At 38.0% G+C, this 27809-nt stretch overlaps 1 protein-coding gene across 3 annotated transcripts in view; it reads left to right on the forward strand.

Moving 5' to 3' along the window:
• The window catches only part of Heatr5a (HEAT repeat containing 5A), a 119247-nt gene extending 91813 nt beyond the window's left edge, over window positions 1-27434 (forward strand). For all 3 annotated transcript variants that reach the window (XM_042677394.1, XM_042677396.1, XM_042677395.1), the window contains exons 26-36: window positions 94-162; window positions 3812-3991; window positions 4772-4961; window positions 7794-8042; window positions 11772-11899; window positions 13805-13952; window positions 15593-15865; window positions 18852-19076; window positions 22844-22998; window positions 25597-25810; window positions 26125-27434. In XM_042677394.1, the coding sequence (XP_042533328.1) occupies window positions 94-162; window positions 3812-3991; window positions 4772-4961; window positions 7794-8042; window positions 11772-11899; window positions 13805-13952; window positions 15593-15865; window positions 18852-19076; window positions 22844-22998; window positions 25597-25810; window positions 26125-26432 (2139 nt within the window). In that variant the 3' untranslated portion in view covers window positions 26433-27434. The remainder of the gene's footprint in view (window positions 1-93; window positions 163-3811; window positions 3992-4771; window positions 4962-7793; window positions 8043-11771; window positions 11900-13804; window positions 13953-15592; window positions 15866-18851; window positions 19077-22843; window positions 22999-25596; window positions 25811-26124) is intronic.
• The last annotated feature ends 375 nt before the right edge of the window (window positions 27435-27809 follow it).

The raw sequence follows: 27809 nt of genomic DNA on the forward strand, positions 1-27809 counted from the left end.
AATGCCCAGAGTAACTTATAAATAAACAATTTTGAAATAATGTTTAAGATTTGCTTTCTTATTGATGTATGGTATCATAAAATTTCTTGTCAGGTAGGAGCAGCACTTAGACCAGCCTTCACTTCAGATACACCACCTGACGTCACTGCCAAAGCATGTCAGGTAAATGGTTAAAAAGAAAAACCTTTAAAAAATGATCTTAACAGTTGTCTTACCATCTTTCTCAGCTTCCCTTCCCTTTCTTCTCTTTTCTTCCTTTTCTCTCCCCTCCCTCTATGTTTAGAGGATTTCCTCTTAAAAAAAACAACAACAACAAAAACACTGTATAATGGATATGTCAAAATGCATGTATTCAGGTCCATATTAATGCATACAGGAATTCTTTTTGTCTTTTACTATACAAATAGTACTGCAGTAAATGATCTGTGTACGTCTTTGTACTACATGCAGGCATCTCTAAATAGTACTGCAGTAAATGATCTGTGTAGGTCTTTGTACTAGATGTAGGCATTCCCCAAAGTGAATGATGATTAAAAAGTACAAAGTTTGCCAATTAAAACTCCTACCAGTAGTGTACACAGTTTTCCAACATCCTCAGGAACATGGTAAATTATCAGACTTTGAGATTTTTGTCTATATGAGAGACAAAAATGTATAACCTTTTTACAAGGGCATCTCAGGAAAGCTTACGTTTGTATTTCTAGCAAAGTTGAACATATTTTCATCTAAGAATCATATAATACTTTTAAACAGTTGCTTTTCTTGAAAATGGTTGTCAAACATTATCCAACACTGTAGACCTGAAGTAAGTAAAAGCGAGAGTGGAATGAATAAATCAAATATAAGTGTAATGTAAAAATCTAATTTTAGTCAATTCTTTCTACTTTATTTACTTATGCATGCATGCTGAGGATTAAATTCAAAGCCTTGCACATGCTAAGCATGTGCTTTACCACTGAACTGTACCCCTAACAAGACATCTTACTTTTACTCAGTTGTGACTATGATACTTGCTACAGGAGGCTAAGATCTGAGATCACAGTTTGAAGCCAGTCTGAGCAGTGAAGTCTATGAATAGAGTCTTATCGCCATTTAACCACTAAAAAGCCAGAATAAAGCTATGATGAAAATGGTAGAACATCAGCCTTAAGCAAAAAGCTAAGAGACAGAGCCCAGGGCCCCAGTACTGGCATACACAAAAAGAAAAAGAAAAAAGAATATGCCAGGAGCCAGTGGCTCACATCCGTAATCCTAGCTACTCAGGAGGCAGAGATCTGAGGATTATGGTTCAAAGCCAGCCTAGACTGGAAAGTCTGTGAGACTCTTATCTCTAACAAACTACTCAGAAAAGGCTGGAAGTGGCTTTGTGGCTCAAGGACAGTGCCCAGGCCCTGATTTCAAGCCCAAGAAAGAAAGAAGGAAAGAAAAAGAAAGAAGGAAGGAAGGAAGTAGGAATGAAGGAAGGAAAGAAAAGACAGAAAGAAAGCAAACGAAACAAAGAAGGAAAGATATGAGAACCTTCACTGTAATGAGTCTCTAATTTATTACATTATCTGTGTTCTCACCATAAACCACTTAAAATGTACTGTGAGACAAGAACTAAATAAATACAGATAAATCTTATTTACAATGGAGTTAAATTTCAAAAAATTCATCATAAGTTAAAATATCAAAAATGAAAAATTTATTTAATATACTTAAACTACCAACCATCATAGCTCAACAACTTAGTACACTGTAGTTTTTCTTCATGATCATATCAGTAGCCCAAGAAAAGATAAAATTCAAAGAACAGTTTCTTTTTTGTTGTTGTTTGTTTTTCAGTTGTGGGGCTTGAACTTGGCGCCTTGGCCCTGTCCCTGAGCTGTTTTTGTTCACGGCTAGCATTCTGGTGGTTAATTGGAGATATGTCTCATGGACTTTCCTGCCCAGACTGGCTTCTAACCATAATCCTCAGATCTCAGCTTTCTAGCTGGGATTACAGGCGAGAGCCACTAGCATCCAGTTTAAAAGTACAGTTTCTATTGATACATACTGTCTTTGTACCCTTGTAAAGTAAAAACTCATTAAGTTGAACCATAGTGATTCGAGAGTCACCTATGCATGGAAAAAGGCAAGTAAAATTTCTCTAGAAAAAGAAAGATGTCATTGCTCATAGAAAAAACACATTTTGGGGCTGGGAAGATGGCTCAGTGGTAGAGTGCTTGTCTTGAATGCATGAGGCCCTGGCATCGATTCCTCAGCACCACATAAGCAGAAAAGCTAGAAGTGGCACTGTGGCTCAAGTGGTAGAGTGTTAACCTTGAGCTAAAGAGCTGAGGGACAGCGCCCAGTCCCAGAGTGCAGGCCCCACAACCAAAAAAACCAATTCTTTGATTAGTGAAAAAAACTTTTTGTATTGCAGAATGAAAGTTCTGTTTTTAAAATTAAAAATATTCTTTGTTTCTTTCCTATGTTCTTCCCTATTGGTATAACCCTGTTTTCACTTTATTTGATTCCTGTACCCTGTATCTTATATATACATTTTTCTAATTTGGAGAGAGGAAGGGAAATAACAAAAACTGAAACAAGGATACAGGCTAACCCATTGTAACAATGAGATGTACAAGACACTATGTTAAAAACAAATTCTACAACTTAGGGGTGGGGGGGGGCGGAGAAGGGAGAATTGGGGAGGTAGGGAGGAAAGGGATGGCTGGGGAAAAACAAAGGAGGGGGTAATAATGTTCAAGAGGAAATGTATGCATTACCTTACTCATGTAACTATAACCCCTCTGTACAATATCATTACAATAAAAAATATTTTTCAAAAATACGTTGTTTTCAAAAGGAAAAATCTGGAGGTAGAAGTGTGGCTCAAGTGGTAGAGGGCCAGCTTTGTGTGAAAAAGCCAAATGAGAGCATGAGGCCCTGAATTCCAGTCCCTGTGACATCATTAAAAAAACAAAAACAAAAAACAAAAGCAGCAGCCAGGCACTGGTGGCTCACACCTGTAATCCTAGCAACTCAGGAGACTGAGACCTGAGGATCACAATTCAAAGTCAGCCCAGGCAGGAAAGTCCATGAGACTCTCATCTCCAATTAGCCACCTGAAAACTGGAAGTGGAGCTGTTACTCAAAGTGGTAGAACACTAGCCTTGAACAAAAAAGCTTGGGCATAGTTTCTGGGCCCTGAGTTCAAGCCCTACAACCGACCAAAAAAAGAAAGAAAAACAATCTGCTAGGTCCCCATGACTCTACCTGTAATCCTAGCTGTTCAGCAGTCAGATCTAGAGGATGGTGGGTGATTCAAACCATGATGAGCAGAAAAGTCTGATAAATGCCATCTCAAAAACAAAAAACCAGCAAAAATCATGGCCGGAGGTATTGCTTGAGTGATAAAGTGCAAGCAAGTTGAGCAAGGGTAAGGCCTTGAATTCAGACCCCAATACAACCAGAAAAAAGAAGAAAGTATATTTACTGAAGGCTAGAAAAATAGCTCCATAGTAGAGCACTTGTCTAACATGTTAAGTGTTTATCTTTTCATGTCACACACTCTCTAATTTTTTAACTAGTAAGATAAAAGAATCGAGAGTAAATTAAAATGTTTTTTCTTTTTATTCAAAATAGCACTAGTTTCCTTGTGTCAACCTTAGTGTTCTTTACCTTTTGAAGTGTTGACTTTTGACTATCCTTCTCTGCATATACCATTGGGTATCTCGTTAGCAAGGTTGTCTCAATGAATAGATTCCAGAGATGTGGATGAGCCCTGCGGAACTCAGAAAGGAATATCTATAATTTTTTAAACTAACTTGATTTTCTTAAATATCAGGTTTGCAGTGCCTGGATAGCAAGTGGAGTTGTAAGTGATCTTAATGATCTCCGAAGAGTTCATCAGTTGCTTGTTTCATCATTAACAAAAATACAGGCTGGAAAAGAAGCTTTAAGTCACTTATATAATGAAAGTGCTTCTACCATGGAGATCTTAGCTGTGCTGAAAGCCTGGGCAGAGGTTGGTACTTTTTAATTTATAATGGAAATTCTGGAAGTTGTTATAAACAATCTTAGGTCAACAACTGAAATTTGAGATTTTGTGTGTATGTGTGTTGATGGGGAGGGTATGTGTTTGTTACCCAGGGTTTTGCTCACATTGAGCAAGTATTCTACTTCTGCACTACAGCCCTACCCCTTGGCTTATTTATCAGTTTATTGCTTTCCTAAATACAGGGCCTGGAGGCCAGTCTTTAGCTTTTCCACTCAAAGCTGGCACTTTATCACTCGAGTCACATATCCAATTCTGGCTTTTTGTTTGTTAATTGGAGATAAAAGACTTCATTAACTTGACTGCTGGGTCTAGCTTCAAACCAGAATGTTCACATCTCAACTTCCTGAATATCTAATATTACAGGCATGAGACACCAGTGCCTGGCTATTATTTAATAAGTGTTCACAAACATTTCAGTTCAGAAATGGCTTTCTATAGCTATGTTTAAATTATTAGACTATAATCTACAGAATGCTTCAATCAGTTATTTGTAACTGCCCAAGTTCAAGAATAGAATAGCACCATATTTACCAGTTATTTATTATCCCTGATGCATCTTCTAGCATTCAACCAAAGTTTTGTATGTGTGACTATTTCTACATGTGTGCTTTTTTATATCATAAAGTATAGTTTAGTATGTTAAGTATGTTTAGTATGTTAAGTCTGCCTTTTCAGAAAATGTAAAAATATTATCATACATTTTCATCAGATATAACATTTTATAACTTATAAATTAATCTTTAACAGGTATACATAATTGCTGTTCAAAGACATAAAAACCACAAACAAATTTCAAAGCCTACCACCTGTTTAGAAGGACTTCTTGAGTTAGTCTATACAGACCTTGGCACACTAAGCAAACTCTGGCTTGCTGCACTTCAGGATTTTGCTCTCTTAACTTTGCCTTCAGAATTTGCCTCCCAACTTCCTGATGAAGGTAAGGAAGTAAAATAATCATATATTTCAAATTTTCATAATTTCTCTGTTACCCAATAATTTTTATCCAAAACATTTCTTTCCAATCAATTTTCATATACTGGATAAGCATCTAAGTGTTGATTTAGAGTAGATTCCAGAAGTTAATTCACAGAGTCATAAGAAATGCACATCTTATTTCCCACACACTACCAAATTACTCTTGAAAATGGTTTGAACAGTGTGTATGCCTACCAGCAACATGTTTCTGCTTCTTCACATGATATATGAAATATATTTTTTGCTAATCTAGTGGGTATAAAATAGTATTTCATTTTAAATTTTATTTCTTTGAAAGTCATATCTCCATAAACTAATGGTAATCACATCTTCATAAACTAATGGTAGTTGTTTTCTTCCACAAATACTGTAATCATAATCTTTACCCATTTTCAATTTTAAAGTCCTTTTACTGATTGAGTATTTTTTTGGGGGGGGGGGGGGGGGTTAATCGTGAGGCTTGAACTCTGGGCCTGGGCTCTAGCCCTCAGCTCTTTAGCTCAAGGCAAGTGCTCTACCACTTGAGCCAAAGTGCCACTTCTGGTTTTCTGAGTGGTTTATTGGAGATAAGAGTCTTGAAGACAAGAGCTGGGAAGGTGGATCAGTGGTAGAGTGCTTGCCTTGCATGCCTGAGGCCGCCCTGGGTTCAATTCCTCAGCACCACATAAGCAAAAAGAAAAAAGCCGAAAGTGGCGCTGTGGCTCAAGTGGGAGAGCGCTAGCCTTGAGCTGAGGGACAGCGCCCAGGCCCAGAGTTCAGGCCCCACAACCGGACCTAAAAGAAAAAAGTCTTGAGGACTGTTCTGCTGTGGCTCAGATCTTAGCCTCCTGAGTAGCTAGGATTACAGGTGTGAGCCACTGGCGCCTGGCCCTGATTGAGTAATCTTTATATATGTACATATTAACACTGTTCCTTTTTGGTGTGTCTTGCATATATTTCCTCCTAGTCTATAGCTAGGAGGAATGTAGTTTGTTTAATGTAGTTTGTTACTATACTTTGTATTTTTGTATATTGCTTGACACATTTTTTTCTTAAGATGACAAAGATCTATAACCTTTACAGTTTTGCCTTTCATGTTTTGAACATTAGTTGAATTAGAATTTATTTTGCAAGTATGTAATGGGAATAGGGACTTGACTTATGCTGGTTACTAACTCCACATTTTTTGTGTTGGGTAGTTGATTGCTACTCTTAATATTCTGTTATTTCAGGTATTTTGTCTATTACTATTTACTTCTGGTATATATTTTAGATTGGGCCTATCACTTTCTAATATTTCTGTTCTATTCTTTGAAATTACTTCCAAAGAGATCGGTAGAATATTTATTATACTTTACATTGCATAAAATGTAAGCAAAATGGAAATAAGCTGATTTATTGAAACAGTTTAACAGCAAAAAATGAATGATAGACATCTTTTAACATAAGTAAATCTTAGGTTAAGAGGGAAAAAAACAAGTTGCAAGGAGATGCATAAAATATAATACCTTTTAAGTAACAACATTATAAATATAAACACTGTTGACAAAGTGTAAGAGCATACTTAGACATGATTCATCTGAGGACACTGGTTATGGGAAGAGAGACAAAATTTGTCATATTAAAATTTTTTAGGGTTTTGTTGTTCTTTTTTTAATTTTTTAATTTTATTATAAAAGTAATATACAGAGGGGTTATAGTTACATAATTCAGGTAATGAGTACATTTCCTTTTGGACAGTGTCACCTGCTCCATTCTCTCCTAGTTTTCATCCTTCCCAACTTCCCTCCCCCCAAAGTTGTATAGTTCATTTCCAATATAGTGTCTCGTGAGTATCACTGCTAAATTGGTTTACCTTTTGTCCCACAGTTCTGTGCTTCCCCTTCCCATCTCCAAACCAGATACACTTATATACAAGACACTTATATATACTTAAATACAGAAATAAAAAACAACAACAAAAGGGAATAATCGAAAGAAAAAAAGGGAAAAGAAGAACCACAAACAGTACAATAAAAAATTTCTTAATCCCATTTCTTGGAGCTCATTTCGATAAGCATCATTTTATACAATCGTATGCACACAGCTATTGAGCCCTTGTGATCGTCTCCTAAGAATATCCTCCTTTGTTCTCACTCTGAATGCTTAAAGGGCTATTTAATTAATCATGTCCAAGGGTAATTATTTGTCTTTTACTATCCATTGAATTTACTTGTAGATTTATAGTCACATTCTAATTATTACAAGGAAAAAAATGAGAGAGATTTAAGGAAGTAAGGTAAAATGTTAATGTCAGTCTTGGAGATAGGTAAATGTATTATTGCTATTTGTTTTAAACATGTATACATTGTTTTAGATACACACTTTTTAAAAATATTTGCTGATCAGATTACAGAATATTAAGATTTAACTTCAGATTTCCTATAAGGTTAAATATAAATCAGCAAGGTTAAATATAAATCAGCAGGTAACCCAACAATTGTGCTCCTAGAAAAAAGAAAAGCACTGGTAACAAAATCTTAATTGTATGGCAGCATGAATGAATCTCAAAAGATTTTACAAGGCAAATAAAGCACACAAATACACACTGTTGATAAGATTAGCTTCACATAAACTCTAAGAGCAGACAAAATTCACCATACCTGATAAAAACCTAAAAATAGTTGCCTTGGAGCACAGGGGAAACAAGGGTATGAGTAAACTTTCAAGAATGATGCAAATGGTCACTTGTGTAGCAGAGAAAAGAGAAAAAATATTGGAAGCTAATTTCTTCTTCCTTTCCTTCCAAAACTGCTTCCTTTTTCCCCATTCATAGGTGGTGCTTTCTACACGGCAGAGACTAGCGAAAATGCAAAATTGCATTATCACAACTCCTGGGCACTCATCCTCCATGCTGCAGCTTTGTGGCTGACAGGCACAGGTTTTGCTGTTGCTGAGCCAGATGAAGGCACAGCTAATCTCTCCAGGCCTGTAACACCAACTTCCATGTGCCAAGACTCATCATCCAAGGCTACAGTGAAGTCCCCTGAGGATGTCTACACTGATAGGTTCCATCTAATTTTAGGTCAGTAAAACAGTGTATAAGCAACTGGGCACCATTGGCTCACAGCTGTAATCCTAGCTACTCAGGAACCTGAGATCTGAGAATTGCTATTTGAAGCCATCTCAGAGGAGAGTCCTTGAGACAGTTATCGCCAGTTAACCAGAAAAAAAACCAGAAGTAGAGCTGTGGCTCAAGTGATAGAGCACTTGCCCTGAGCAAAAAAAGCTCAAGGATAGTGCCCAGGCCTTGAGTTCAAGCCCCAAGACTGGCACCAAAAAAAAAAAAAAAAAAAAAAAGTTTAAAAGATGAAAGTCCTTTTAGAGTTATTCTTGAGTTATACCTTATTGCCTATCTCCTAAGTAACTGTTAACTTATTCTATGCTGGATGATAATGATAGCATTGATATAACTAGGTAAGCACATTTGTAAAAATGATAATTTTTTATGGAACTCGTTTGCCTTGTGTTTGCTAGACAAGTACTCTGCACCCCTAAAAATGTTCATATGAGCTAGAATCTTATTACAAGTTGGCTTCAGTATCAAGTGGAATAAATTAAAGGAATTATAGGAGAAGCCTAGTTATTTTATTTCTGTACAGTTGTGTAGATGATGTGTGTGTGTGTGTGTGTGTGTGTGTGTGTGTGTGTGTGTGTGTGTGTGTGTGTGTGTGTGTGTGTGTACTGGGGCTTGAACTAAGGCCTCATGCTCTGGGCTTTTTCATACATAGCTAGTACATGAGTCATACCGCCAGTCTGAAATTTTGTTGATTAATTGAAGCTAGATTCTTGCAGACTTTTCTGCCCAGGCTGCCTTCAAAACAAGGTTATGTAAACTGAGATCTCAGCCTCCTCTGAGTAGCTATGATTGATTTTACTTGCTGTTCATTTTGTTTGGTTTTTGTTGGTTTTGTTTTTGTACCATTTGAATCATGCTACCAGATTTTGTTTTATTTATTTTATAACACAGTTGGCCTCAAATTCAAGATCCCTCTATATCTGCCTCCTGAGTGCTGGGATTGCAGAAATGTACCACCAAGCCCAGCTTTCCTTTTTTTTTTTTTTGTCAGTTATGTTGCTTGACTCTGGGCTTGAGTGTTGTCCCTCAGCTCTTCAGCTCATGGCGAGTGCTCTACCACTTGAGCCACAGCACCACTTACAGTTTTCTGGTGGTTTGTTGGAGATAGGAGTCTCACAGACTTTCCCGCCCAGGCTGGCTTTGAACTATGATCCTCAGATCTCAGCCTCCTGAAGAGCTAGAATTACAGGCATGAGCCACCAGCGCCTGGCTTCCACATGATTTTTAATAGATCCATGTGGTATCTATAAATGTTCTAAATTTCTCAGTATACACATAAAAAGTCAATGCTAAGAGATTCTCCCTCTCGTTTTCAACATTTTCAAGTTTCAAGAATGTATGCCCAGTAATATATAATTCTAAGCAAATTCTAATGCCCAGAGATTAATAATAGAATTTTCAGATTCATGAAGTTTACTCCATATTTTAGCTTTTCTAGCACTTCTTTAATTTTTGATAGTATATTCGGGATTGAACTAGGGCCTCACACATGCCAAGAAGGGAAGGGGCTGTACTATAAAATGTGTTATCTTTCTGGAATAATACACTGAACTTCTAGAATAAATGGAACAAGTTTTTTATGTCTAACCTAGCTCAAAGAAAAACTGTAAGTGCATTACATATAGAGAGTTATTGATTAAATGAAACATAAATGTTATCAAGGTAAATGGTTGTTGGGCATGGTGGCTCACATCTGTAATCCTTACCAATCACTTGGATATCAGGAGGAGTGAGATTCAAAAGCACCCAAGGCAAAAGGATAAAAAGACCCCTTTCTCAAGAAATAAGCCCCTTTTAATAAACAAAAAAGCTGGGCTTGTTTAGTGACCCACAACTTTTAATCCAAGTTTACAAGAAAAGTATAGGTAGAAGGATCTTAACCTGAAAAAGAGCACACTTACCTGAAAAATAATAAAAACAAAAGGACTGAGGATATGACTAAAATGATAGAGGGCTTACTTAGCAAGTTTAGAGCCGTTAATTCAAACTTCAGTACAATCAAACAATAAATACATAAATGTAAACTATCAAGTTAAGATTTATGATTGATACAATCTCTATGAAACTTTTAAGGGCATAAAAGCATTGCTCAGTGGCAGTACTTTCCTTACGTGTAAAACCCTGGGATTGATTCTTAGCATTGCAAAGGAAAAAAAATGGTTGGTTGTGGGGCTTGAACTCTAGGCTTGGGCGCTGTCCCTAGCTCGTGAGCTCAAGGCAAACACTCTACCACTTGATCCACAGTGCAACTTCCTGTTTTCTGGTGGTTAGGTTAATTGGAAATCAGAGTCTCATGGACTTTCCTGCCCAGGCTGGCTTTGAACCATGATCCTCAGATCTCAGCCTCCTAAGTAGCTAGGATTATAAGCATGAGCCACTAGCACCCAGAAAAAAAATTTTAATTATAAGAAAACAAAAAACAAGAGCTGGCAGGTGACACCTGTAATCCTCACTACTCAGGAGGCTGAGATCTGAGGATCAAGATTTGAAGCCAGACTGGGCAGGAAAGCCTGTGAGATTTATCTCTAGTTAACTACCAAAAAAGCCAGAAATGGAGCTGTGGCTCAAGTGGTAGAGTACAAGACTAGAGCAAAAAAGTTCAGGGACAGTGCCCAGGCCCTGAGTTCAAGCCCTAGAACCAGCACAAATATTAATTAAATAAGGCTGGGAAGGTGGTTCAGTAGTAGAGTACTTGCCTTGCATGCATGAGGCCCTGGGTTCGATTCCTCAGTACCACATAAACAGAAAAGACCAAAGTGGCGCTGTGGCTCAAGTGATACAGCGATAGCCTTGAGCTGAAGAGCTCAGGGACAGCACCCAGAGTTCAAGTCCCATGGCCGACCAAAAAAATTTTTTTTTAATTTTTAAAAAGTTAGTTAAATATTTAGCTAGGCACTGGCTGCATGACTCTTTCCTATGTCCTAACTACTCAAAAGCCTCAAATCAGAAGTTCAAGGTTCAAAGCCAGTTCTCACAAACAGATCTGTGAGGCTCATATCTACAGCAAAAAGCAGAAAGTGGCATTGTGACTCAGTTGGTAGAGTGCCAGCCTTGAGAGTAAAGGCTATGAAAAAGTACAAAGCCCTGAATTCAAGCCCCAGTACCATCACCAGAAAAATGTTAAAACTTAGATAAATTACTTTGGTTCTCTATACTGATTTCCCTGTCTCCAAATAAGCAGAAATAAGTTAAGGGTATATCAAAGCCTGGTTTGCTCAAGATTTTGGTTAGTTTCAGCACTGCTAAATGCCCCCTTTCAAAAAAACAAAATTGAGAACTAGCGTTAATAGCACCTCTTTCATTAGGTATTATAATAATGTAGCAAAATGACTTATGTAAAACACCTTGTTTGATCCATGATAACCACATTTTAGTTGGAATAAAGCTGTAAAAGCCTAAATGTTTAAGTTCTGTGGAACAATTTTATTATTTTTTCCAACTTTGAACTATTTTATAGCAACTAAGCAATTTGTACACAAGTCTGCATGAGTTTGTATGTGTGTGTGTATAAATAACAGTTTTTAAAGACTTTCCTTAATTGTTTGTAGTCTTAAATTTACAGTAGTATATTACCTTTTTGCTAAGCTTATTTGTGTCTCTCAGAAAAATAGAAATTGATCATTTAACTTAATAAACTAAAAATCTAAAAAAAACCTTCCGTTTTCTTTTCCACAGGCATCAGTGTGGAATTTCTGTGTTCATTACGCTCGGATGCAACCATGGAAAGCATTACTGCTTGTTTACATGCATTGCAGGCCCTTCTGGATGTTCCTTGGCCAAGATCTAAGATTGGCAGTGATCAGGTAGTTTCTTGCTTTTGTTAGACTTCTGTAGATTTCAAAAAACAGAAACATATTCAGGTTACTATGTTGAACAGAAAGTAAACAAAGAAGTAAAAAGATAAAAAATCAGTTGTATCATCAGGCATTTGAACTGGAAAACCATCAGCACTCTGGTGACCCAGGAGTGATTTATGTCTTATATCCCATTTTTTCAAGAGAAAATTTCAAGTTCCATGTAGTTCCTACTTATAGCAAAGTATTCTTGTTGGCTGGATTCTCCTTTCAGGTCTTTTTTTTTTTTCTTTTTTTGTCAGATGTGGGGCTTGAACTCGGCCTGGGCACTGTCCATGAGCTTTTCAGCCCAAGGTGAGCACTCTACCATGTGAGCCACAATGCCACTTCCGGTTTTCTGGTGGTTAATTGGAGGTAAGAGCCTCACAGACTTTCCTGCCCAGGCTAGCTTTGAACCATGATCCTCAGATCTCAGCCAGAATTACAGGCATGAGCCATCAGCACTTGGCCCCTTCAAGTCTTTTTAAGAATCTGTTTCTGAAGCCAGGAGCTGGTGGCTTGTACCTTTTATCCTAGCTACTCAAGAAATTGAGATCTGAAGATCAAGGTTTGAAGCCAGCCCGAGGCAGGAAAGTCCATGAAACTCTTTTTTCCAGTTAACCCCCAGAAAAAGTGAAAGTGGAGATGTAGCTCTAGTGGCAGAGTATTAACCTTGAGTAAAAACACTACAGGGGAAAGTGCCCCTTCTCTGAGTTCAAGCCCCAGTGCCTGCACACGTGCCTGCGCGCGTGCGTGCGTGCACGCGCACACACACACATACATATGCGTGAGTGTGCCTGCTGCCTAGCTGGTAGGTTGAGTCTGATACTAATGTCTGACCCATTTGTGGCTATAGTAAAAGATTGCTACATAGTATAGTACTTCTTTGGCTTCTCCCAAGGATAAATATGTATTAGATTGGTGCTCTTAGCCTCATATATTATCCTGCATATTAACTATGTGGTCCTTGACTCAGTGTTAAAGTAAATGAGTAGTATGATTTCTTCTTTATATAGACTATTATTTAACACTATTATTTAAGCCTCATTTATGAGGCTTAAAGCCTTAGTCACCTTCTTATCTGAGTTGAATTGGACTTGAATAAATTGCAGGCTCTTCTCTGCTTGTTTTTTCTGTACAATAAAACAAATATGATGACAGATTTACTCCTGTTATTTTCATAAATTAAAGCAACCAGAGTAATTTTCTTAAAGATAAGGAAAAATGAAATGGTGTTTCTTTGGTATATTTTGTTTAAGAAAGACCCATTTTAGTGACATAATTTTCCTCACTGTTTATTATTCCTAGACATCCTGATTATAAATTGGAGAATCTGCCTGTCCGCCCTTATATTCTTTTATCATCTTGCTTCCATTTTTTTTACTTTCTGGGTTTAGGGCCTGTTGATTATGATCTTTGTCATAGTGACATCTCTTACCAAGATGAGACAAAAAAAAAACATTCTAAAGTTATTTTCAAGTGTTATTACATAACTGTTGCATTAACACCATTTTTATGAGCAATTTGCTAAATTCTGTTTCTGAATTTTGTCATGGCATTTTATTTTATTTTTTATTTTTTTTGGGTCCGGTCATGGGGCCTGAACTCGGCCTGGGCGCTGTCCCTCAGCTCTTTAGCTCAAGGCTAGTGCTCTACCACTTGAGCCACAGCGCCACTTCCGGCTTTTTATTATTTTTTTGCTTATGTGGTGCTGAAGAAGCAAACCCAGGGCCTCAAGCATGCAAGGCAAGTGCTTTACCACTGAGCCACCTTCCCAGCCCTGTCATGGCATTTTAAAATTGTTACTATTTTATCAGAAAAAGAAAATGTATATCATTTCCAATATAGTGTTTACTACATATTTTTCTATGATAGGACTTGGGTATTGAGTTGCTGAATGTTCTACACCGCGTAATTTTGACCAGAGAATCCCCTTCTATTCAACTGGCTTCACTTGAAGTGGTAAGGCAGATTATCTGTGCAGCTCAAGAACATGTGAAAGAAAAAAGACGAAGTGCAGAAGGTAAATGTTAACTCAAAATGCCAAATTAACAGATCAGATATAGGGCCTGAAACACACTAAGCAAGCAATCTTAACCCTGAACCATTGAGCAACATCCCCAGCCCAACATCACTGTTTAAATAATTGCTTAATATCTACTATATATAGGAAAATTGGAACTTAAACTTTTTTTTTTTAAGTGCTAGTAGTAGGGCTTAAACTAAAGACCTCAAGGTCTACCACTTGACCCTCATCTCCAGATCCAGCTTTTTGCTGGTTAATTGAAGTTAAGCATCTCATGGATTTGTTTGCCAAGCCCCAATTCTTTCTCAGCCTCCTAAGTAGCAGGGACTATAGGCATGAGCTGTAAGTATCTAGCTGTTCTTACTTTTTATTTTTGCCAGTACCAGGCCTTGAACTCAGGAGCTTTGAGCTTATTTAGCTTGCTTGCTCACAGCTGGCACCTACCACTTGAGCCACATTTCCAGCCTGGCTTTCTGTGGTTAACTGGAGATGAGTTTGAACCACAGTACTCCAGGTCTTAACCTCCTGAGAAGCTAGAATTTTATGCTTAAGCCATCAAAGCCTGGCCTAAATGCTTTGAATCCTCTCATTCTCTTCTACATGTTAGCTTGGATTTTATCAGTAACCTAGCTACTATTCTTTGGGGAAATGAGAGTGTGTGTGTGTGTGTGTGTGTGTGTGTGTGTGTGTGTGTGTGTGCATACACGCATGTGAGCAGATCCTGGGGTTTGAACTAAGGGCCTGGGCTCTGTGCCTGAGCTCTTTTGCTCAAGGCTAGTGCCACAGTACCACTTCCAGTTTCCTGGCATTTGAAATAACAGTCTCATGGACTTTCCTGCCTGGGCTGGCTTCAAACCATGATTCTCAGATCTCAACCTCCTGAGTAGCTAAGATTACAGGTGTGAACCATTGGCAACTGACTAAATTTTTTTTAATCTATTGCAATACAAAATCATAGCAGCCATGTACTGGTGGCTCATACCAGTGGCTCACACCTGTAATCCTAGCTACTCAGGAGGTTGAAATTTGGAGGATCACAGTTGGAACTCGGCTCAGACAGGAAAATCTCTGAGATCACATCTCCATAAGAACTAGAAAAAAACAGGGATGGAGGAGTGGTTAAGTGGTAGAGCAGTAGCCAAACAAGCAAGCAGAATAAGTTGGAAGCTAAGTTCAAACCTCAGTATCAGAAAGAAAAAAAAAAAAGGAGAAAGACAAATATATATAATAAAAACTATTTCATAGCTGGGTACCCGTGGCTCACGTTTGAAATCCTACCTACTCAGGAGGCTGAGATCTGAGGGTCACAGTTCAAGGCCAACCTGGGCAGGAAAGTCCATGAGACTCTTTATTTCCAATAAACTTCTCAAAAAGCTGAAGTGATGCTGTGGTTCAAGTGATAGAGCACTAGCCTTGAACTCAAAGAGGCTTAGGGATAGCACCCAGGCCCTGAGTTCAAGCTCCAGACTGGCATTAAAAAAAAAATCTATTTTACCTCCATAATCGCTTTCTTCTTTAATTCTTTCACACTAAGATTTTAGTCATTTAAATGTATTACCTATAACAGAAATAGCCATTTGCTAAAAGTAAAAGAAAGCACAAAGTATTTATTAAACATTATTCCTTCTGTCTCATAGTTGATGATGGTGCTGCTGAAAAGGAAACCCTGCCAGAATTTGGAGAGGGCAAGGACACGGGAGGACTTGTGCCTGGAAAGTCTTTGGTCTTTGCAACGCTAGAACTATGTGTGTGCATTCTAGTTAGACAACTCCCAGAACTTAATCCTGAATTGACAGGTAGCTCAGGAGTCAAAGTTACAAAGCCACAGTTGCTGTCAGAAGATGGAAGTAGATTAGTTTCAGCTGCATTGGTTATCCTTTCGGAACTTCCTACAGTGTGCTCTCCTGAAGGTATGTTGTGGTTTGCAACTGTTTGCTTGTCCTGAAAGGAAGAAAAATGTCCTTCATAGATAACGAAATCTAGTTGCTGATTTTTTTTCTCATTATGAGAGAAAGCTGACCCAAACATTTAAGTATTGTTAAAACTGTGAAGTAAATATAAGACAGCAAGTAGTACAGATGTACATGCTCTTCTGTGGTTGATTATTCTTTTTTCCAGTGCTGGGGATTAAATCCAGGGCTTCAAGCAAATTAGGCATGTGCTCTACCACTAAGCTACATTTTTAGCTGAAAATATTTTAAAGTCAGTCAATGGCAATTATTCGGGCTTTAACATGTATGTAGGTGCATGGGTACACTGGTCCTGGGCTTAAACTCAGAAATTGTGTTCTGTCTCTACTTGAGTCATGGTTCTACTTCTGGCTTTTTTTTGGTAGTTAATTGCAGATAAGAGTCTCATGGACTTTGTTGCCCTGGCTAGCTTTGAACCACAATCCTCAGATCTTAGCTTCCTGAGTAGGTTGGATTTCAGACATGAGCCACCAGTGCCCAGCTCTTAACATCTTTTAAATGTATAGTATCTATTGGTCTTTTCCTGCTTCCATGATGACAGAAACTGGTGGTCATATCCAGTTCTTTTTTAAATTAAATATACTGGGCTTTTTTTTTTTTTTTTGGTGCCAGTCCTGAGACTTGAACTCAGTACCTAGGCACTGTCCCTGAGCTTTTTGCTCAAGGCTAGTGCTCTGCCTCTTGAGTCACAGCTTAACTTCTAGCTTTTTGATGGATAATTAGAGATAAGAATCTCAGACTTTCCTGCTCAGTCTGGCTTCAAACCATAGTCCTTAGATTTCAGCATCCTAAGTAGCTAGGATTATAGGTGTGAGCCACTGGCACTCAGCTTTTAACATAAAGCTTTCCACAGGTTTTACTGAGTCCTCTGCCTTTTGCTGATTCCTTCTGTGCAAATCCTAAACCCAAAGGGCTTCATGTTCATTCTTGTTCTATGCTATTGTCCATGCTTTGTTACTTGATTTGAAATGATCCATACCCTTCCTGCCTTTTAAATCTTTTCTTCCTTGAAAGTGTAGTTCTAGTCCTACCTCATCTGTAAAGTCTTCTCTAAAAACCACCTCATACTGAATTTTCTTTGTTCATATATGTCGCTATGTTATTTCTATATGTAGATCTGTGGCTTTTATCTGTCATATAAATTCATTATATAACTGATTATAACACATAAAAGATTTATATAGTCAGGAGCCAGTGGCTCATGCCTGTAAATCCTACCTATTCAGGAGGCTGAGATCTGAGGATCATGGTTTAAAGTCAGCCAGAATAGGAGAATCTGTGAGACTCTTATCTTCAGTTATCTGGCAGAAAGCCTGAAATGGAGCTGTCTCAGTACTGACACACACAAAAGTGTTAATGTATATAGATGTGTCATATGTCCAACTAGAGTGTGTGTGCATGTGCACGCACGTGCGTGTGCGCTCGTGCTTGTTCTAGGGCTTGAACTCAGGGCCTAGGTACTGTCCCTGAGCTTTTTTTGCTGAAGATTAGCACTCTACCACTTGAGCCACATCTTCCACTTTAGCTATTTGGTGGTTAATTGGAGATAAGCATATCACAGGTTTTCCTGTGCCTGCTGGTTTCAAGTCATAATCTTCAAGCTCTCAAGCTCCTTAGTAACTAAGTTTCAGGTATGAGTCACTGGCTCTTGGCTCCAACTAAACTTTCATACCCTACAAATCTAGCACATAAATTTGTCTATGCAATAGATACTTATTAATTGATAATCATATTTCTGCTTAACTGTGCCTTGAACAGTTGCTGTCTTAGCTATTTTTAACCTTCAATTTTAATTAAAAGTTAAGCTTCTTTTTTTTTTTTTTTTTTTTTTTTTGCCAATTCTGAAGCTTGAATTCAGGGCCTGGGCACTGTCCCTAAGCTTCTTTTGATCAAGGCTACTACTCTACCACTTGAGCCACAGCACCACTTCTGGCTTTTTCTGTGGTAATGAACCCAGGTTTTCATGCATGCTATGCAAGCACTCTACCACTAAGCCACATTCCCAGCCCAAAAGTTAGACTTCATGTTATCACATACTGTGCAAGAGTGGCAGAAAAAAATGGCTGTCAGAGGATTAGGGGTAAAAAATATACTCTGAGCTTTTTGTTGAATGTAATTGATAACTTCATTTGGCCTTAACTTTATGGGTGACTTGAATGCCTTTTTTTTTTTAATAGTGTCTTACTGTATAGCTGAAATTAGTCTCAAACTTAGAATCCTATTGCCTCAGCCTCGGCATTGTTAGGATTACAGTATTCTACCACTTTGCCTTGCTCCATTTTTCATACTTATTTTCAATGGTTCTTCACTTGAAAAAGAGTTTAAAATAAATTGAGTAGTCATGATGGTTAGATAACAACACACACACACACACACACACACACACACACAATACCACAAGAATGCACACCTTAATAGTAAAAATGGACCTGGATATGGTGGTATACATTTCTTATCTCAGAATTTAGGAGACTAAAACAGGAGGATCATGAAGTATGAGACCAACCTCCACTGCATATCAAGTTCAGGGGCCAGACTGGGCTATATAGCAAGTCTAGAGTAGATTTACCGAGTGCCACATCAATGAAACAAAGTGATGCAAAATTCTGAGATCTGAGGATCACAGTTCATAGCCAGTCCAGGTAGGCAAGTCTCTGAGACTCTTATCTGCATTTAACTACCAAAAGCTAAAAGAGCTGTGGCTCAAGTTGTAAAGCTGGCCTTGATCAAAAAAAAAAAAAAAAAAATGCTCAGGGACAGTACCCAGGCCCTGAGTTCAAGCCACTGAGCTACACTTTGAGTTCTAAGAAAATAACTCTTACAAGCTAGATAACTCTTACTCATCGATGCCTTTTGGAGGAGGGAAAATGTGTGTGTTTGTATGTATATGTTAAAATCCATGATGTTTTAAATTTTTATTTTACAGGAAGCATCTCAGTTCTCCCTACTATATTATACCTCACAATTGGAGTACTCAGAGAAACTGCTGTGAAGTTGCCAGGGGGCCAATTATCTTCTACAGTTGCAGCTTCCCTACAGGCTCTGAAAGGAATATTATCTTCCCCTATGGCCAGAGCAGAAAAGAGCCATACTGCATGGACTGACCTCCTCCGGAGTGCTCTAACAACAATTCTTGACTGCTGGGATCCAGGTAAATAAAGCTCTTTTGAAGATTTATTAAGTTTGTTTTCAAAAGTAAGGGGAAGCTTGGTGCCAGTGGCTTCCACCTATAATCCTATCTAGTCTGTCGGCTGAGATCTGAGGATCAGTGTTTAAAGCCAGAACTGGAGCTGTGGCTCAAGTGGCAAAGTGCTAGCTTTGAGTAAAAAACTTAAGGCAGAGTACTCAGGCTTTGTACTGAGTCCAAGCCCTAGAACCTGCACAAAAATAAATAAAAAATAAAGGAATTGTGCTTTGATGGCAAGATATTTACTTGATCATATGTGTGTTAGACATATGCATATATCTTAAGATCCTTAAACTTAAATGCAATTGTTGACAGGCAGCCTATATTTTGACAATTGGGGACCTGGAGATAACATGGGTTTTTTGTTTTGCTTTTGTTTTTGTTTTTGACAGTCCTGGGGCTTGAACTCAGGGCACTGTCCCTGAGCTTCTTTTGCTCAAGGCTAGCACTCTACCACTTGAACCACAGAACTACTTTCAACTTTTTCTGTGTATGTGGTACTGAGGAATTGAACCCAGGGTCTTCATGCATGCTAGGTAAGCACTTTGCCACTAAGCCACATTCCCAGCCCAGCATGTTTATTTTTTAAATGCACTATATGATCTATCTCTAGCTGAGGGAGAGTTTGTTGTTTTGTTTTGGGGTTTTTTGATTGGTGGTAGTGGGGGTTTTTTGTTTGTTGTTTGTTTTTTGTCAGTCATGGGGCCTGAACTCTGGGCCTGGGTGCTGTCCCTCAGCTCTTCAGCTCAAGGCTAGCCCTCTACCACTTGAGCCACAGTGCCACTTCCAGCTTTTTCTGCTATGTGGTGCTGAGGAATTGAACCCAGGGCCTCATGCATTCAAAGCAAGCACTCTACCACTGAGCTACCTTCCTAGCCCCTGAGGGAAAGGTATTTTTTTTTGTTTTTTTTTTTTGCCAGTCATGGACCTCAACTCTGGGCCTGGGCGCTGTCCCTTAGCTCTTCAGCTCAAGGCGAGCGCTCTACCGCTTGAGCCCCAGCACCACTTCTGGCTTTTTCTGTTTATGTGGTGCTGAGGAATCAAACCCAGGGCCTCATGCATGCAAGGCAAGCACTATACCACTGAGCCACCTTCCCAGCCCTGAGGGAAAGTTTTATACACTTAGTATCCTAAAAATATGCATAAGCTATATGTTACAAATATAAAGATGAATATGGATAATAACTCCAGTATTTACTAGCTAAATGACTAGCCAAACTACCTGTTTCCCTGAGTTTTTTAAAATAATCTGTAGGGTCAAGAGGATCAAAAGTCCAAGTCCTAACCCGAGACCTATAATCCTAGCTACTCAGGAGGCTGAAATATGAGGACCAACTTTGAAAGCCAGTCTAGGCTGGGAAGTCAATGAGACTCTTATCTCCAATTACTCACAGAATAAGCTGGAAGTGGTACTGTGGCTCAAATGGTAGAGTTCTAGACTTGAGCTCAGGGACAGCGCCCAGGCCCAGAGTTCAAGCCCCAGGACTAGCAAAAAAAAAAAAAAGTCAAGGTGAAAAAGCCAAGGTCCATCCTGTGCTACATAGTAAGACCCTGTCTCAAATGGGACCAAAAAAAAAAAAGGCATCTCATTTACTACGTGACATATATAATAGTCACTATTTATTTCCCATGTCCAATAAAATTACTTTTTATTGTTGTATTTTTAGTGATTATTAAAAAAGTCTTTAGATATATTATGCATCATCCCTGCCTCCTTTGTCATATATATATATATATGTTACATAAATGTCACAGTTTACCCAACTGGAACTCATGAAATAAAAAGAACCAAAATCAAGATGGAAGGAGTTGATTTTTTTTTTTTAATGCAGTCAAAGAACCTAAAGAAAAAAGAGTTTTAATAAACAAGGAATTATCAGAAGTGTAAAATACTGTAAAGAAGTCAAATGCTATGGGAAATAGAGCTCAGAGCTGAAATACAGATGAGAGTCAAGGAAAGGGAAAGCTCCTTGTGGACTCTTCTTGATGGGAAGAAGAGAAACAGCAGAAGAATGGAAGGTATAGGATGAAGGTTCTTCTCCTTCTTTTATCTTCTTCAACAGCGCTTTCTAAGTAATCTAGACTGGCTTTGAACTCATGATTTTCCTGCCTCGACCTCATGAGTACTGGGATTACAGCCATATACCCTGATGCCAGACTGGGAATTTTATTTTTAAAGATGAAACTCTAGCATTAAGTTTATACTTGTGAGGAAAAAGAAGTTAGATTAGAGGATGGCATTGGAAGCAGTAGTGAAGAAAGCATCACTAAGTAGGCAGGAAGGAATAAAATTAAAAGAATTAAACCTCTCTTAATATAAGAACAGCATGCAAGGGTGGAAAAAGTTTTATGTAGGTTAAGACAGGCATACGTCGTTCAGTGCATGCATGCACACACACATACACTTACCCATAAAATGAGGGTGTGATAGTGATAATACAGAGAATGAAGACTTAGAACGTAGATTGGAATTTAGATGAGCTACTGAGAGAATTAAAGGAAGAACTGATTGTGACAGGTGAAAAGTTTGTTCTACAACATATTTCCCAAAAACCTCATAGCAAAAAATAGCACACATTTGTTATCTGCCAGTTTTCATGAGTCAGAGACAGCCTGTTGGTCCCCTAGCTCAAGTCTCTCATTAGCTTACTTCTACAACATTAGTTGTATGACCTTGAACATTTAAATCTATCTTCAGTTTCTCTTCTATAAAACAGGGCCAACAGCAGTGTTCATACTGATTAGATTATGAGAATTAAATGAATTCATTTATGTAAAGTATTTAAAATGCATAATAAAAAGAGTGCTCAACATGAACTTGTATTAGCTATTATGTCATTACATTTTCTGTTTGTGGTTGAGTCTCACTTTGTTGTGTAGTCTGACTTCAAACTTTGTGTGTGTTATATATTAATGCCTTTATTTATTTTTTATTTATATTTATTTATTCATTTTTGTCAGTCATGGGGCCTGAACTCTGGGCCTGAGTGCTGTCCCGCAGCTCTTGAGCTCAAGGCTAGTGCCCTACCACTTGAGCTACAGTGCCACTTCCAGCTTTTTCTGCTTATATGGTGCTGAGGAATTGAACCCAGGGCCTCATGCATGCAAGGCAAGCGCTCTACCACTGAGCCACCTTCCCAGCCCCTTTATTTTTTTACAATAAAAGTTACTTTGCTAGGTCTTGGCTCTTTATTTATTTGTTATAAATATAAACATAGATTTAAGCCAAGTGCTGGTGGCTCACGCCTGTAATCCTAGCTACACAGGAGGCTGAGACCTGAGGATCATAGTTCAAAGCCAGCCCAGGCAGGAAAAGTCCGTGAGACTCCTATAAACCACAAGAAAACCAGATGTGGCACTGTGGCTCAAGTGGTAGAGCACTCACCTTGAGCTGAAGAGTTGAAGGACAGCTCCCATGCCCAGAGTTCAAGCCCCACGACTGACAAAAACAAAAACATAAATTTAAGCTTATATATTAAATATTTACCTCTTAAATATTTGCCAAAGTTCCTTCTTTCCTTCTTTTTTGCATTGGTGGGAAGAAACAAATCCAGGACTTCACACTACCACTGACATACATTATCTAGCCTGCCAGAGTGCCTAGCATCTGTCACTGTGTCTTATCTGCATCTTTTGTATATATGAAGAAAATGTTGCTAACCAAATGAAAGACAGCTTCACTCAGATATATAAAGCAGCAAATATGATCAGTTCTAATTATTTCTCTTCAGTTGATGGAGCACATCAAGAACTTGATGAAGTCAGTCTGCTTACTGCTATCACAGTGTTTATTTTGTCTACCACTCCAGAAGTAACTACCATCCCATGCCTTCAGAAACGTTGTATTGAGAAATTTAAAGCTACCCTTGAGACAAAAGATCCTATGGTAAGTATCTTTTAGCAGCCAGAGGATTATAATAGGAATGTATTTAGGATTTTACAAAACTTTTGTTTTGATTTTGTTGGCTTCCATGGGAAATATCCCACTACAGAGTTTTTTATTTTTAGATTGGTGAGCACCTATTCTTAGCATGACAAAGCTAAGTGGTAATGGAATTATTTTTCTGCCTTAAGAGTAGAGGGTAGTAGGAAAAAGAAAATATTTTTAAAACCTAATTTTAGCCAGGTGCCAGTGGCTCACGCCTCTAATCCTAGCTACTCAGGAGGCTGAGATCTGAGGATCATGGTTCAAAGCCAGCCCAACCAGGAAAGGCTGTGAGACTCTTATCTTCAATAAACCACTCAGAAAACTGGAAGTGGCACTGTGGCTCAACTGGTTGAGCGCTAACCTTGAGCTGAAGAGCTGAGGGACAGTGCCCAGGCCCAGAGTTCAAGCCCCACACCAACCAAAAAAAAAAACTAATTTTAAAGCAGGTGTCTTAAAGTTAATGTAACTAATATTTTTATTGATAACAGTTTCATTGAGCCAAGCACAGGTAGTTCACACCTGTAATCCTAGCTGCTCAGGAGACTGAGATTTGAGGATCAAGGTTCAAAGCCAGGCTGGACAGGAAAGTCCATTAACTCAAATTAACCACCATAAAGCTGGAAGAAGTGCTGTGGCTCATGCGGTAAAGTGAAAGCCTAGAGCACAAAAGCTCAGAAACAGTGCCCAGGCCCTGAGTTCAAAAAAAAAGAAAAAAAAAAAGTTAAAAAAATTTCATTGATATGAATCTAGAACAAGGTACTTTTATAAGATTCATTGTAGGCTGAGAATGTGGCTTAGTGGTAGAGTGCTTGCCTAACGTACATAAAGCCCTGGGTTCCATTCCTTAGTACAACATAAACAGAAAAGGCCAGAAGTAGAGCTGTAGCTCAAGTGGTAGAGTGCTAGCCTTGAGTAAAATAAAGCTCAGGGATGGTGCCAGGCCCTGAGTTCAATCCCCTGGGGGGGGGGGGGGGGGGGGAGGCTCATTGTAGATTAGATTCCGTAAAAAGAAAAGAAAGGAGACTAGGCACTGCTGGCTCACACCTGTCATCATAGTTACTCAGGAAGCTGAGACCTGGAGAATCCTGGTTCCAGAAAAATACATTAAAATCCATCTCCATTTAACCACCAAAATGCCATAGCTCAAGTGATAAGAGTACCAGCTGTGAGTGAAAAGGCCAAACACAATTCACTGAAGGGAAAGAAAGGAAAGAACATGCCTTCTATAATACGATCGTAAAACATGGAACCCTTCTAAAAGCAGTGCATACAAGTTCATTTGCTAGATTAATTTCCTTTTCTTTTATATGTTGCAACTGGAGTTTATAGCCCATCCTCACCGATGTATCTACTTGCAACATACAGGAGGCAAATTTACTGTCAAAAAAAAAGTAATAATGATCCAAATACCATCACAATTAACCCAATAAAAGATGATGTATGACTCTAGTCATCTTTTATTTTTCTGTTCCATTTGTTGTTTGCTGCCTACAGGCAGCAACTGGTTTTATATACTGGTTTCCTAGTGATAACTTTGGTATATGTTACTTAGTGTGGTTCATATATGGTTCCTTTACAAGTTTGTCTGTTTCATTTTTGAGTGCTTTTGTTGTTTTTCTGTTTTTGAATATTATACAATGGGCCATAATAGAGAAATTGGGAGGTAGAGAAATGAAGAAAAAATATCCACTCAGTAGTTATTCTCTTTCCCCATTATACCCACATGCCCCTATCCTACTGCAAACTGATATATCAGAAAGGAGTTTTAGGCCACAAGACCAGTTCTCAGCATTCCACATGTTAGGTTCAGACACTTATCCTGACATGCCAAATAAAGAGATTGGTAATGGTAAACAGCAGAGAAAGGCTAGTTATGTAGCACAGACATGCCAAAGGAAAGAGAAAAATAAGTACTTCAGCCATCTTCAAGGTACAGACAATAGTTTTAGGTTTAAATAGAGAAAGAATTGGGACAGTGGGTAAGAGTTAGTTATAGGTAAACAGTACCATAGCGTAGCCTGGTTGATCTTTATCTTCTGGTACTGAGAGGAATTCCAGAGAAGATATTATCGCTGTCATCACTTAGGGGAGCAGTCTGGGTCCCATGAGATGATTGCTCCAGATCCAGGATGCAACCTCAACATTATAGCTAATTGTTTTCATGTGGGCAATGATTTATCCTTTAAGACTATTGATCTCTTCTTGGGGAGTAGTACGTAGAGCTGAATTCTCATAAAGATATTAGCTGTCAGTCATATCCTCCCTGGACAGATAGAAAGTATAAATAAGGATGATAAGCTTTTGTCCTGCTTTTAGTTTGTTTGTGGGCCCAAATAAAGAGACCATGCTTTTTAGCTAAAGCAGTTTCTAGGTTATCTGTTTGTAAATACCTATTTTCTAATTCATACTTGGATTTCCAAAATTAGATATAAATTAGAAATCAGTTTAATATCTTTGCTACTTTAACTTCAGAGTCTTAAGGGACAATTATTTGTCTGTCTTTTATTTAAGAACTTTCTTTTAATTTATAGTTTATTCTTTTCTCCTTCCTGCTAGGTACAAATCAAGACATATCAGCTCCTACATTCCATTTTTCAGTATCCAAATCCAACTGTTTCCTACCCATACATTTATTCTTTAGCATCTTCTGTCGTGGAAAAACTTCAGGAAATAGACAAGAGAAAACCTGAAGACACTACTGAGCTTCAGATCTTTCAAGAAGGCATAAAGGTCCTGGAAACATTGGTTACTGTTGCTGAAGAACAATATCGTAAGTATCTGCATTAAATCCATAATCTCTCAGAATTTTTCCACAAACAGGCTTTGAATGTTATTTGAAAGATAGGTATTGATGGTCACAGTAGTGTGTGCTAAAGTTTCAAACACTCTGGAGGGAGAAGCAGAGTTTGAGGCCAGCCTGGGTAATGCAGCAAAATTCCATCTGAAAAAGTAAAGTAGGTGTCCTGTTAATCCCACACTAGTATTAATTTAAGAGAAAAGATGAAAATTGCTTTTTAAGGGAAAAACATATACAAGTCAAGTTGAATATTTATTTCCCTGAATTTACCTTTATTTACTTACTAGGCTCTCAGCTGGTGGCCTGTCTTCTGCCCATCCTCATCTCCTTCCTTTTGGATGAGAATGCTCTCGGATCCGCAACTTCAGCAATGAGAAATTTACATGACTTCGCTTTGCAAAATCTTATGCAGATTGGGCCTCAGTATTCATCAGTTTTTAAAAATGTAATGACTTCTACTCCATCCCTGAAAGCCCGCCTTGAGGCTGCCATAAAGGGTAATCATGAGAGTGTCAAAGTCAAGTTACCATCTTCTAAACATACTGTAAACCCTGGAAAGAATTCCAGCATCCAATTAAAAACCAATTTCCTCTGATTTTTTTTTTAGTAATCACCTTATATTAATATTTAATCGTTTCTTTTTCTTTGAGGACAAATATGAAATTATTGATTCAAGTGCACTTGAAGGGCTACTTGATTATTTTAACTTTAAGAGCTGTGACTTTACAAGCTGATAGCAAACACTATTTTTTGTAAGCTTTTTTTTTCCATTTAATAAGACCATAGAACTGTCAGGATACTTGCCAGGAATTTCAAGAGAGTACCAGAAACAAAATTTACCAAGCCATCCACTGCTTTAAAAGTGAAATAGATTTCTTCTAACAACTCATGTATACACACAGTATACTTTACTCTGTGAGAGATATAAATTTCAATCTAGTATAAATTACCTGCACTTATTTTGTATCCTTGTTGCTAATTTAAAACTCTGCCTTGTTCAGTAATAGCATTAAACTTGCTTGGATTTCTTAAGCAAGATAACTGATTGGGAAGCTATTGAGAAAACCTGGTCTAGAAATACCCAATATGTAGTGGTACAAATTAATTTCAACCCTACTTAAGATTTGGTGTCTACATCATAACTTTTCACCATCTTTTGAGTTACCATATATTGTGTTCACAAAATGAAAGTTTTACTTACTTTAAATAGAAGAGAACATCTCTAGTTCAATGTTTTTCAAGGGGATTTTCTGTTATCTCTGTTTCTAACAGTTTTGTTCATTTTCAGTTGTGGCAATTGTTTACCTATAGGTTAATAAGGATGCCAAATTTAGTACAATAAATTTAGATCATCAACGAATACAAATACTTTTTCAACATAAAACATTTTACTCTATAAAACTTCTAATGGAAAAGTCATACTAGTTGAATGGTATTTTTAGCTCTTCAATATCTTTAACTCTACTTTCATTTCAGTATTATACTCTGAATTAAACACTATGTCAAATAAGAGTTTTTCCCTGTTAAAAATGACAAAATTTAGTCAGGCACATTGGCTCACGCCTATAATCCTAGCTACTTAGGAACCTGAGATCTGAGTTTGAAGCCAGCCTGGCAAGAAAGACTGTGAAACTTCTCTCTAATTAACCACCAAAAAACCAGAAGTTGAGCTGTGGCTTAAGTGATAAGAGCACTAACCTTGAGCACAAAAGCTCAGGGACAGCACCCAGGCCCTGAGTTCAAGCCCCAGGACTAGCACACACAAAAAATGGACAAAACTTGAAGTGATGGCAGCATGTTCAGTTGAGAAGACACTTTGATTAAAGCAAAAGCAATGTAATGTATTCTATTGTATTATGTTTGTATATAATACTATTGTAAATTATGCAGATTGGAAACATTTGACAAATTCTAACAGTACAATCAATTTTTCTAAACTACATAAATAAAGCTAATTTTCTTTATTTTTCTT

This window comes from Dipodomys spectabilis, unplaced genomic scaffold (genome assembly GCF_019054845.1).
Source record: "Dipodomys spectabilis isolate Male_0828 unplaced genomic scaffold, ASM1905484v1 ptg000038l, whole genome shotgun sequence".
Classification (NCBI taxonomy): domain Eukaryota; kingdom Metazoa; phylum Chordata; class Mammalia; order Rodentia; family Heteromyidae; genus Dipodomys; species Dipodomys spectabilis.